General features: G+C 42.8%; 1 protein-coding gene across 11 annotated transcripts in view; it reads right to left on the bottom strand.

Moving 5' to 3' along the window:
* Positions 1–13,758, bottom strand: part of Gtf2i (general transcription factor IIi) — a 90,491-nt gene that overhangs the window by 31,703 nt on the left and 45,030 nt on the right. For 5 of the 11 annotated variants that reach the window (XM_078023929.1, XM_005328539.5, XM_013360055.4 and 2 more), the window contains 3 exons: positions 7,636–7,695; positions 5,766–5,822; positions 3,884–3,946 (listed from right to left, as the gene is read on the bottom strand). The exons of 1 other annotated variant lie outside the window; for it this stretch is intronic. In XM_078023929.1, coding sequence (XP_077880055.1) covers positions 3,884–3,946; positions 5,766–5,822; positions 7,636–7,695 — 180 coding nt within the window. The remainder of the gene's footprint in view (positions 1–3,883; positions 3,947–5,765; positions 5,823–7,635; positions 7,696–13,758) is intronic. 5 more of the 11 variants (XM_021728598.3, XM_040277459.2, XM_021728601.3 and 2 more) reach the window with 5 other exon arrangements.

Genomic DNA, 13,758 nt, shown 5'->3' with positions numbered 1-13,758 from the left:
AAGCATCCAATTTAAAATAACTCACCTAAAATCCACATTTTTACATAAACAATTATGTATTCACCAACTATTTAAAAGCTATAAAAATTTACAACACAAACTTTTAAAATGCTGACCTATGCAATCTACCCCAGTAGCACTCCCGAGAAGCACAGTAACCAACCTACCTAGAACTAGCAAGGTACGCGCTTTCAATCCCACCCAGACACACTCACTCCTACTTCCACTGCCCCCACTTGCTGGGAGCACTTCTCTCTGTGCCCTGCATGAATGCCACGGCCCCCTGAACGAGTTCTCTTTCTACTGTAAGTTATTCTGCGTGCCTTCAACACCGTGGCTATGTTTCTTGAAATAAGCAGCAGGTCCCGTCATTCCTCTTCAAAGCATGTCAACTGATCCACCTCTTTTGCCTACTGTTAAATCTTTAGCACCCAGTACACTACTTGGCACATACAAGGTCCCCAATATTTGTGGAAAATTTAAGTGAACATGCCTAGTATAGGGCTTATTTATATGCAGCACTAATTCTTTGACATTGCCAAAGAATGAATTCCACAAAAAGTTACCAGAGAATGACACATACCCACTGTCAATTGTAAATCCACCATAATATCAAAACTCTAATACAACATTGACCCAATTTGTTGTATGCAGCTTCTGTAAAACACTCATCTGTGTATAAACAATTGGGTCTTCATTAAGTGACTGTCCAGCAGATATAAAAAGAACAAAAATTTTCACATGTTAAGTTCAATCACAGATTCTCTGATTGCTATTGTAATAACTGTAGGACATGTAATCAAATACATACGGAAGGATGTACGTACACAGTACCAGTATAATACCAGGACCCTGTACCTGCCAAGCAAGTAATCCATCAATGAGCCACTCCCCTACCTCTTACGTACACCTTTAAAATAGACTAAAAATAAAAATTTAAAAGATAATTGACATAGAGAAGTTGACATAGAGAGATGCAAAATAATTAAAAAAATAAATTTACTTAAAATCACTTAAAGAAAACAGTGAAAGAAAATCATGACCTGGATTAGGCCATAGCAAAATGAACGTACTTGAATGATTCAGGATTATTAAAAACAAACTGTGCAATAAGGAAACCCCTTTGAAACCAAAAAGTCCCCTCTATTAGCTGAACCTAAGTAAGTATATGGTAACAAGCCCTAAAAAGTAATAAAATTTGAGTCTGGGCTTGTGGCTCAGCAGTAGAGCACTGGCCTAGCCTGTTCAAGGCCCTGGGTTTCATCCTCAGCACCACATAAAAATATTTTTTTTAAATGCTAAGATTTTCTCATCACATATCACAGATATCAGAACTGATAGTAATCACAATGATGCTTATGAAATTGAGGCTTGCAGTCATCCTGCCCCCAGGGGTCCAAGCTTGAGCTGCCATGTTTTCAAGGCTACCACTGACTCCAGATTCGGGTGGGTCAGCACAAAGAGCACACCGAGCAGAGGGTAAGAAGCGCCATCTCTAGATATGATATGTTTTTCTTTCTAAAAAGAAAAACATATCAGTATTTCAAAGCCTACATATTTTCCTATTATAAGGATAGACCAAAATTTAACTTTTTTAAATACATATTTTTTAGTTGTAGGTGGACACAATACCTTTAATTTTTGTTTTTATGTGGTGCTGAGGATGGAACCCAGTGCCTCACGCATGCCAGGTGAGCACTCTACTGAGCCACAACCCCAGCCCCCCAAATTTAATTTTCTGTGGCTATTAAATGGCATCTACCATTCTGCAGTCATCTTTCCAGAAAGAATAAATATACATACCAACCAGATGTCACAGCAAGTTCTTATCTGACCTTCCCTGTTAACATTAAAACTTAAGTTTTACCTTCCTCAATGGCTGGCTGAAAAATGGCTGGCGATGTGACAAACAGCCCACATAGAATTTACATGGAAACTGCATACAGAGACCAGGAAAATGTCCCTTGTGTTTCACTGGTTTTTTGAATGTGAAGAATCAGCCTATACAGTAAAACTCGACTCTCCAATTACAAATTTGGATGGTAAATAAGATTTATTTTACTGTGTTTAGTTTAAAAGAAATGAGATTCATCACTCCTCCTTAAAGATTAAAGTTGAAATGACTGATAAATAACTGAAAATAAATAACTGAAATCTAAAGCATTTATTTCCTGGTTTTTATAACATCTCATGAAGTCTTAAAAAAGTGTTTTCTAAATTTTTGAAACAGTCTATGCTCTAAATTTTGATATATCAACTTGGTTATTAGTCTTAACCCAAGGTTTCACTTGTATAATTTTAATAATCACTCACTTTTATCATTTCTGTAAATAAAACAAAGTTGTGCTATTTATATGCTCTTATAAATCTTCTCCTCTGACAATGAGGTCTTTATAAAGTAATAATATTTCAATTATTTAATGGGAGACTACAAACAATATAAAGTACCCTTTAGGTTAGTAAAATTCTGTTAATGAGAAAAGAAATCTGTACAGTAATCAACTGAGATCAGCACGTTAAATGTGAAAGGATTTCCCACCCTGGACAGAAACTGCAACCAGCTTACGCTTTAGAGGAGGAAAAGCAAACGTCTGGAGCAGCCTGGAGTGGCCAAACACCCCCATTCCCAAGTGACACCAACAAGGTACAGGGACAACGGGGAAGGGGAGGGACATCCAAGCCCCTGAGCCAAGAAAAGTTCGTGCAGCAGTTAGGAGGAAAGAGGTGAGTACCCAAATGGGTGGTCCCAGGGGTGGGCGCTATGGGGAGCCTGAAGGGAATCTGTTACAATGCATGCAAACAGCCTCTGTGTACTTTCACAAAACCACACGCACACAGACCATCACACACAAACCACGCCCTGCTGCCTGCTCCAGAGTCCAGGGCAGAACGGGGTGAGCACAGCTCCTACACAGCTGCGACACCGCGCTAGAGGAAAGGGTTGCGCTGATGGGGGAGATCGTGCGTGAGCATTGTGAGACACTATTTAAAAGGAAAACGATCCAATCCACATTTAATAATTATCTAACATGAAAAGACACACTGTCACCTTCATTACAAACTGGCTCATCTGTGCTTTGCCTACCTTTGAAGAAAAAATTAGGTTCAAAGCAACTTCAGCTATAGAGATATTTTCAAATAAACTTGTAGCTATTGCTTAAAAACAGCTTAAAGAACAAATCCCAGGTAAATCACTAAGCAGCATTTCAAAGGGTAGGCAGCAGCTTTAAAGATTACTGACTGGCCAGAGCAGGGTGGGCCAGGTGCAAAGCTGAGGAGGGGCGCTTGCTGGAGCCCGGGAGAGCAAGAGCAGCATGGGAACAGAGTGAAACCCCTTCTCAGAAAAACACTACTGACAGGCCAGGAATGGTGGGCATGCTCAGCTCCAGCTCCTCAGGAGCATGGCCAGTCCAGCAGCTCCAGGCCACCCTGGGCCACAGAGGGAGACCCTTGCCCCCAAAACAAAACCAAACACTGAAGGGAGACTCAGTACCTTCTCCTACACTGTGCTTAATGAGATATCAAGGGTTCCAGCTCTATCGTGCCTCTACCACACCCAACAGGTCACAGGCTGCTTCTATAGGCACCAAGTCTGGCCATAACGTGCTCGTTCCCACGGACAGAGGGTGTGCTCTGGTCAACTGTGGGCCAACACTATCTTCTACGGCTCAACTCTTGCTGTCCAAAACTCCCAAAGCACCGGGTGCATGGCTGGAAGTGGGCTGCCTGGTCACACCAACACACATACATATACGTATATATGTATCAACTCATTTCACAGGTTTCCTTTAAGAATGAATGAAATGCATACTTAGCAATGTGAATGTGACACATTTTATGACCAGAAGTCAACCTTTGGAATCAAGGCTTTTAGACAACTAACCTTCAATAGTCACCTCAACTTCAGGGTCCTCACTTGTTTCTGAAGGGACATGTTGAGTAGAATCTTGAAAAAAATAAAATTCTAAAATGACATTCATTATTAAGCATTTTCCATATGTTCCAACATTTTACTGATTTGATATCCAAAAGCAGCCTACAATAAAATGTAACTGGCATTTTAATTCATTTCATATGTTAAAAATATTTGACCCTGTTGGTTATAAATAGGGATAAAAGAAATGAAACTAGAAAAACTCTAAAACTATTAAATAAACAAAGTTATATGCATTAATTAAGAACTCAAAAGAAAAAAACATATTTCTTGGAAGCATAAAATTACAACAAATTCACACTTATTTTCCTGCTATAACTAGAAAATGCCAGGATAAAAATAAACGCTTCACACTTGAGATTCCATCTCTCCTCTCCTTGTAGGCATCCTATGGGGGTTTGTAACTGTTAAGTAAAACCACAATCCATCTCTTGTGATAGAGACCCCCTCATCTCAAGGAAACGACTGGGGCAGCTGCATACATGGCTAGACCCTTTCACTCTGTGGCAAGGACTTTCAGTGCTAAGTAAGTGTCTCATTGTATTCAGCAAATGTCGTTGGAATGTTAGTGCCACAAGCTCAGCTATAGGGTGTTTTCAGTAGCTTGCCTTCATTTTGCAGAGGTGAGAGATTAATTGATTTGCCAGAGATTATGATTACTTGTTAGTAAAGGAGTAAAGACCAGAACCCAGGTTCAATACAATTCTGCTAAGAGTAGACTATGATGATAAAAATCTCCCCAAAACAAAGTCTTTCAAAGCCTAGCACCTGGGGCAAGTCCCATACCTGTGAGCCCTGCGCTACTGCCTGTAGCCCTGCACCTCGCAGCCTCTGTCCAGGTCGCTGCAGCGAGGAGGCTGCCCTTCCAAAACCAGTTTTGACGCAGAGAGAGTATCAAATAACCTCCGTCATCAAAACATGGGCTGACTGCCCCCCAAACAACCAGTACAGAGTTTGAAATTAGCACATCAACACTTCTGAGAGAATGGATTCCAATTAGAAACTGTCAGTCTGCGCCTGAATTTGGAAAGACTGGCCTACAGTTCAGAAACTTGAAGTTGTTGTCTCCTTCACTCCAGGAAGGCAAAAGGTCAAATTCTTGATTTTTAAAAATAAACATAAAGCCACAGAACAGATTCCCTTTTTATCTGAGAAAAAATAATGCACAATATGACCTGTGATCAGAGCGCTCTGAACCTTTACCAGGCGCCCTCCGTGAGCGACCTACCAGCCTCCTGGAGAACCACTTAGTCTAGCTGCAGGAAGCCATCCCACCTGGCCCCAGCTCACCCCCCCCTAAGGCTACAGGTAAAAGCTGCAGCACACTGCAATGCTGAGTCCCCAGTTCCAAGCCAATACAGCTGGGACACTGGTAACGTGGCTCAGGAGGCACTCATAGGTATAAAAATAAGAGACAAACTCCGTCATTAATATTTACAGTATGTCACCCAAGTGTAAAATGTGAAGTATTCAATAGGACATTTTAAAATGAATATTGACACAGCCAGTTCTGATTTTATTTCTAAAATACTTGAAGCTATTTCCCCTCGACAAATTTTTAACATGGCACAGAAAAACCAGAAGAGAACAGCACCACCCCATGCACACGGGGCGAGAGGAGCAGTACTCACCACAGGGCGGCCGGCCCACCTGCTCTGCTGGCCATACAGAGCGGGAACGGCCAGTCCTAGGTCTCTAAAAAGAAAACTGCTGGCCGGGAAGGCAGACGGCACAATTGTCTTTTTTTATCTCCAAGACAGTATTTTAAGGATGGTATCATCTATAAAATACAACATACAACTATAGTAAAATTAAAAATCCTTCCCCTAACCTTCTGCAGGCACCTCCATTTCTGTTCCCTCGTTGCCTTCCGAAGAGTGATGGCTTCCTAAAAAGAAAATAAACAATATGTACTAGACCAACCAAAACCCACACAGAAGAATCAAGAACTATGTAACAGCACAAGCAATTTAACACATAATGAACACACACAAACCATTCTTAACTCTTAGTAATTATTTCAAACAATGTTCTCTAATTCAGAAAAACATACAACACTTCTACTTGGAAGCTAACTTTTTTGGAAAATACAAACACATAGATGAAGCTAGGGGGTTTAGGGGCTTAACATTACTTGTTCCAGATTGTACACCACGATCTCTGGTAGGTGCTGGGGTCTGAGAAGCACAGTGGCTTCAGGTCCCGTGCCCATCTGTCAACAACCCACGACAGCAACAGGAAGACAAACCCAGGAGACCCTGTTCGCTCAAAGACTGAGCGCGGGGCTGGCCTCACGTGTGCAGCCCTCCACTCACTACCACAGAGGCTAAGGAAGCGCCTTCCCCACCACTTGACTGTAGCTGCACTTCAGAAAACTCAGAAGTTAAAATTTAAGATACTACCTTGAGTCTCAAAAGCATTCTAATTCAGGTAATATAATCTGCCTGCGTCTAAACACTGGAACATAAACAACAGGTCAGGTTAGGCAGTCACGGTATACAGGCTCATCCTAGGAAAGAAAGGACCTCAGACGCCAGAGAGCCACGAGGTGAGTGCCCCAGCTCCTGAACACCTATGCCACCAGCAAGGGACAGGTGCTGAAGTACTGCCTTCTAGTGAGGGCAAAAGACACCAGCAAGACGAGTCGCAGAGGGGGAGAGAGCAAGCCATCCACCTGTCCCATCTACTGGTGGCTCAATTCAGTCACGAGCTTACTAAACAAAGGCCTCAGCTAGGAAAACATTCATCTTGATTAACTGCAGCCTCACAATGGCCATGAAGCTGTCGTTCTAAGTCAAACTGCTGGGTTTTTTTCTCTGGCTTTAACAAGCCATAATTATCTTGAGGTTCTTTTCTACTTTATCCCGTGAACTTATCTGAACTCACAACTACAGGCAAATCTACACCACTCAGCTATTCCAACTGAATAAAATACTCTCATACCCACTCCTTCGCTTGGCTTTTACCCTCACGTTTGCGACTTTGGACTCTTAAGTTCTTTGACTGCAAAAGTCAAAGGAAACAAAGAGGTCAAGTCAAAAGGAGGAGAGGCAGTGGAGCAGAGTCCAGGAGTCAAAGGAGAGCATGGGTCAAGAGCGAGGCCGGCCAGGGTGGTGGCTATGTAGACCAGGCCGTGTCCTCTATGCTCTGTTAAATCTTAGACAGTGACACTCACACAACAGAGGACATCTAACAAAGTCAATCTTAAACTCCCAAAGCCCAGACAGACAGAAATAAAAGCCATCACTACAGCCTATGATTGTCAACTTGGGACAACTACACGACAATTCCAAAAAGGCAATCAATTAATAAACCCAGGGATGAGTGATATTTTACAATCCTTTCAAAAGCTATGTATCAGTATGACCTTATCAATATTTACATCACTGACTTTATACAATAACAACCTTATTCTGACTATTCTGATATAAGGTATAAATGTGTACTTTACCTTAAATAGGAAAGTGTGTCATGTACCCATTTCGAGATTCATTACTAGATTCACAAAAGGGAAAATTGGTTTTGAAAAATTGTTGCTTGTGAAGTTCATTTATATGTTTAAAAAAAAAAAGGCCAAAACATTTTTCCTTTTCCATTTGGAAAAGTAATAATATAGTTATAAATAACAAAACAGTCTGTCCAATATAAAGCAACATCAAATACCAACAGGATGTGGGAGAATGGAAGTGAAAAGTTTATACCTTGCAAAGACTTCGAAAGGGGCAGTTTTTCATCGACATCATCAGTTTCAGAAGGGCCTGCTTTGGGGACAAAAATAATACTTCAAAAGTAATCCCCAAAATATATTTTGGGTCACTTTGATGAAAGAGTTTGGTGAGATATGGTAAATAATGGCCTTTTTACAAGTAAAAAAAAGATCCAAAAAAAAAAAAAAACTAACACAGAAAAAAACTAAATAAAAAAACCCGACTAACACAATGAGCGGTGTTGACATGTGGTCTCAGTGGGTGGGAGGGCATGTCCAGGTGGATTCATGCATAGACAGTCAAGAAAGATTCTGAAATGGCCAGACACATGGGCTGGATGACAATGGTATGTCTGAAGAGGTGGGAATGTTTTTTTTTTAAACAGCAAAATATTCAACACAGTAAACTGTAACTTCCACCCCACATGGATTATAAATGCAGGTTTATCTGGTACATATATTTATTTTTTCTATTATTTATGAAAGATGCAAAACCAAATTGGTATACCTTCCATGGAATCACAACACGATGGAACTACCAGTGAACTTAAATAACCATTGAAATAAATGAACAGCTAACAGGTATTAATTCAGATCCCCCTCTGCCACTCCCCCATCATAAGCACTTCTTCTGCCACTCCCCCATCATAAACACTTCTTCATGAGTGAAAAAGGTTCCTTCCAATTATCAGTAGAAAATACTTTGGAAGCCTTCACAAAACACTACAGAGACTTTGAAGACACATTTCTGTTTATCAACAAGTTTTTTAGTGATCAATTTAAAAGAAACAAAAGATTATATTTTCAATGCTTACTTTTTGGGAATGCCGGGGGGGGTACTTGGGATTGAAACTAGGAGGCTCAACCACTGAACCACATCTCCAAATCTTTTTGGTATTATATTTAGAAGCAGGGTCTCACTAAATTGATTAGGGGCTCACTAAGTTGGTGAGGCTGGCTTTGAACTCCTAATCCTCCTGTCTCGCCTCCCAAACTGTTGGCACCATCTAGCTCGGCTCAATGTCTATTTCTTTTTTTAAAATATTCTTTAGTTGTAGATGGACAACACCTTTATTTTATTTATTTTTATGTGGCGCTGATGATTCAATGCAGTGCCTCAACACCTGCCAGGCAAGCGCTCTACCACTGAGCTACAACCCTAGCCCCCAATTTCTACTTAACATAAAATGTATTCTTTCATTGATGTGTACACAAACCAGCTATCTCTTATTATCATTTGGTAAACATTCTAAGACATCTGAAAGGCTTTATTAATGCACAAAGTTGCATAAAACTTCACATTACAAGCAAAGGACATAGCGTGAAAGAAAAACTACTGTTATGGTGTGGATGGGAGGTGTCCTCCAAAGGCTAGTGTGTGACAATGCAAGAAAGTTCAAAGGAGAAGTGATTGGGTTGCGAGAGCCTAACCAATCAGTGCATGGATCCCGTGATGGGATTAACTCAATGCGAGCTGAAGGCAGGCAGGCTGTGGTTAGAGGAGGTGGTAACTGGGGGTGTAGTCTCTGGGATATTTAAATATTTTGTACTTGGGAATGGAGTCTCTCTCTCTTGTCTGATCATCATGTGAGCTGCCTCACTCCACTGCCTCACCACAAGCTCTGAGGAAGGGAGCTGGCTGTCTACGGACTGAGACCTCTGAGACTGTGAGCCCCTAAATAAACTTTTCCTCCTTTACAATTGTTCTTGTCAGGTCTTTTAAGTCACAGGCATGAGAAAGCTGACCAAAACGACTGTGGGGCTGAGAGGGGTACTTCAGGGGTGTGGTGTTGCACAGCAGGCAAGAGGCCTGGGGAGCCATCTGCAGCATAGCAAGAAATAAAATCTCAACTAAGATCAAGACTCTGAGATCAAACACCACACCCACCCCTTCCTAGTCATGCAACCTGGATACAAAACAGAATTCTCATCAAGAATGATGCTCATGGGGCTGGGGCTCAGTGGCAAGAGTGCCTAACTAGGGGCTGGGGATGTGGCTCAAGTGGTAGCGCGCTCGCCTGGCATGCGTGCGGCCCGGGTTCGATCCTCAGCACCACATACCAACGAAGATGTTGTGTCCACCGAGAACTAAAAAATAAATATTAAAAATTCTCTCTCTCTCCCTCTCTCTCACTTTAAAAAAAAAAAAAAAAGAGTGCCTAACTAGCATGAGTGAGGCACTGGGTTCAATTCCCAGCACCGCATATAAATTAATAAAACAACCTTCCATAGACAACTAAAAAGAAATTGGGGAAAAAAAAAAAAGAAGAATGAACCAGAGAAATGAAAAGTTGTGCTCGATTTGTGTACGATGAATCAAAATACAGTCTGCTATCATGTATAACTAATTAGAACAAATATTAAAAAAGAAAAGAAAAGAAAAAGAAGAAGAATGGTGCACCGCCAGGCACAATGGGACCCGCTGTGATCTCAGCAGCCTGGGAGGCTGAGGTAAGAAGATGGCGAGTTCAAAGCCAGCCTCAGCAGATCAGCAAAGCACTGAGCAACGCGGTGAGACCCTGATTCTACACAAGTACAAAGAAGGGGGTCTGGGGATGTGGCTAAAGCGGTAGCACACTTGCCTGGCATGTGCAGTGCACCGGGTTCGATCCTCAGCACCACATAAAAATAAATATGTTGTGTCCATCGAAAATTAAAAAATAAATATTTTTTAAAAAATTCTCTCTCTCTTCTCTTCTCTCTAAAAAGTCTTGCCGGCCAATATCTGCTTCTTCCTTAAAAAAAAAAAAAAAAAAAAAACAAGTACAAAGAAGGGCTGGGGATGTGGCTCAGTGGTTAGGCACCTCAATCCCAGGACAAAAGAAAAAAAGAATGATGGAAACACTTGGGGTGGGGGTGGCAGGACAGGGAGGTAGGCACAGGCCTGGGTTCCAACTGCAACACAGAAGGTAAGGGGAAAAGAGAAACAAGAGATAACAGTCAAGTGTGGCAAATGACTTCCAAGTACTACTGTAGCTCCAGGGCAAGACATCAGCCATGTGGCTTTCTCCAGATTCTATCCTCAAATTTAGGGATGGGAGGTGGGAGCCCAGGCCTCCACCTTGGAGCTGGAACCCAGCCCTGCCCTGAGTATTTTTAAGAAGGTCATCCTTAGTCATCAGCATATCTCCTGGGAGTCCCAGAGTAGAGCTTTCCTGTCCAACACTGGGGTTTCTAGTTTAATGAATGCATCAGGTTCAGGTAAGCTGTTAAGGCCATCTGTGGATAAGTACAAAGTTTATCTTTATAAATGATCCACATTTTATAAATAATAATTATTTACTGGGTACAGAATTTTCTATATATAGCAATTAGCTTACCTTTATTAGCTAGAGATAAAATATCTATTTCACATTTGTAAGCATTCATCAACTTGCTATATTTTCCACGTAATTACATGCAGACATGTTTATAAAATTATCATAATTAATTTTTTACTTTACTTATTGGATACACAGAGGGGGGGCGCAGTAGTGCATGGCTGTAATTCCAGTGGCTCGGGAGGATGGTGAATTCAAAGCAAGCCTGAGCAACTCAGTGAGGTGAGACCCTTCAATCTCCAGTACTCCCCCCAAAAAATTATTAATGGTTTGAATGTCAATGTAGTGACTTATTTCTTATTTTTTCCTTTCATACGTTAAATAATATCACCCTTTATCCCCACCTTTTTGCTTCAAATTAATATTGCTAAACTAAAGCCAGGCACAGTGGTGCACACCTGCAATTCCAGCAGTTTGGGAGGCTAAGGCTGTAGGATCACAAATTCAAGGACAGCCTGAGCAGCTGAGGGAGACCCCCATCTCAAAAATAAAAAATAACAAGGGATGGGATGTGGCTGAATGGTAACGTTCGCCTGGGTTCCATCCCCAGTACCCCCACAAAAAGGGAGGGGGTGGGAGATTGCCAAAGTAGGATTTCTGGTTTCGGTGCCCTTCTCCCAGCATACCTTCATAAAAGGTTATACTTTCAAATCCATGCTGCTCAGTAGCACCCTTCACTCTTACCCTTGCAAGGCTAGAGGTGCCCACCAACCACCACAGAAATGGAAGCACCCCCAACCCTCACGCTGGAGTGCTGCCTGCAGAACCTGCAGAGAGCACAGACATCTCCTAGGGCATTGTGGTGGACAGCAAAGGTTTGCCAAGAAAACACCAAGGTGATCCTACAAAAGCACACAGTACAGCAGAGCAGTGACCATGGTAATACTACTCTACTGGTAACAAAAATGAAAATCTTGACAGCACACAGGCCAACCACTATGGTAAACTTAAGAGATTAGCAAGAGGATGCACGCACGCGCGCGCACACACATACACTCACACATACACACGGTGGAAACACACAAGGATGGTGGATGCACCATCCTTGGTTTTCAGAACAGTGGCTGAAGAGGAATCAGGAGAAAAGCAGGATGTGGAGTGTCCAGGCTTAGCTCTCGCAACAGGGCTGAATGGTTTCCTGGAGGACAGAGCAGCCCAGACCTCAGCATCACCAACCTAGGCTGGTGGCCTAGGTGAGCAGGGTTCCACAGCTCACTGAGAGCCAGGATAACCCACTGGAGGGAGTCTACACATATGCACAACGGCCTCGGGCCACCAGCAGGGAGGAGGCCCACCACAGAGCACACCCAACACTGACCAAAGTTCTACAAAACCCATGATGGAAAACTGATAAATCAAAACCAGAAATGCAAATCTACTGCCGGGCGCAGTGGCACATGCCTGTAATCCGAGTGACTTGGGAGGCTGAGGCATGAGGATGGCAAGTTTAAGGTCAGCCTCAGCAACTTAGCAAGACAATGTCTCAAAATAAAAAAATAACAAGGTCAGCCTCAGCAACTTAGCAAGACAATGTCTCAAAATAAAAAAATAACAAGGACTGGGGATATAGCTTAATGGTTAAGTGCCCTAGATTCAATCTCCAGTATCTAAGAAAAATACAAATCCATAGAGAAAACGGAAAACTCCCAACTCTCTCTTCATAGTAAGTGACAGAAGGAGACTGAAACCTCAGGACGCAGGGAACCTGGGTCCTCACCCACCCTCACCCGACCTGTCACTGCAGGGAAACCCCACAGCACTGGACCGCGCTGGACTGCATGTCTGCCCCAGCTCACAGGTGGCATCATCAAGACTGCATTCTGGGCACAAATCAAAGTTAGAGCAAGCGCATTCACACAGATGACATAACAGAAGCCTCCGCACGAGTGGCCCAACAAAATCTGAAAAATACACAAACATGTGGATGTCATTCCTAAGTGACCCACAGGACAAGGAGCAGCCACAGCAAATTAGGTACTTTTAATAGGATGAAAATAATGACAAATCAAATTCTGTGGGGCAGCAGTACCCATCGGCTGCACAGCACTGGCCCAGTGGGCCCAGGGTCGGACCAGGCACAGGAAGGGAGTCTGCAGGGCAGCTGAAGCGGGGCTGTGAGGACAATGGTGGCATTAAAAAAAGAGTTTAATCTCTCACCTTAAAAACTAAAATAGAAACAAAATTCACCTGCAGAAGGCAAGAAATACCATCAGCGAAAGTCAAAGCTGCTCCCTAAGGAGAGAAAGAGCGTTAACGAGTTTCTCTGGGCCAAGGGCTGAGGTGACACCGTCCAGTGAGCCACGTGAGGACAGTGGAGACCTTTTTTATTTTAATCACTGAGGATGCTCTGGAGCATGTGCGTGGAGGCCAGGAGGTGACCAAACACACCACTGCACAGCCTCAGACTCAAGAGACAGGAGCCACTCCAGGTGAGGACACCACCAACTCCAGGTGAGGACAGCCGGAGTTCGGCTGGAGCTTCACAACATGGGGGGGGGGGGGGGGGGAACGACACAAAGAATGTTTTGCCAAACTCTGTGACCTAAAATCTGAATGTCTGGCTGAGCACATAATGCACATTTAAGCCCAGCTTCTGCACCTTAGCAAGACCCTGTCTCAAGAAACAGAAGGGGCTGTGGATGTGCTCAGCAGGAGGGCTCTTGCCTGGCCTGCTCAAGACCCGCAGAGTGAGCCCACGCATCAACCATGATCCCAACACTGCATCTTGGCCAGGTGGGGCTGTTCAACATTTACAAACTAACACACAGGAAAAACCATCGAATCACCTCAATCACACG

The sequence above is a fragment of the Ictidomys tridecemlineatus genome, chromosome 10, assembly GCF_052094955.1.
Source record: "Ictidomys tridecemlineatus isolate mIctTri1 chromosome 10, mIctTri1.hap1, whole genome shotgun sequence".
Lineage (NCBI taxonomy): Eukaryota > Metazoa > Chordata > Mammalia > Rodentia > Sciuridae > Ictidomys > Ictidomys tridecemlineatus.
Note: the sequence above shows the minus strand (reverse complement) of the source record. Positions and strands in the feature narration are given on the sequence as shown.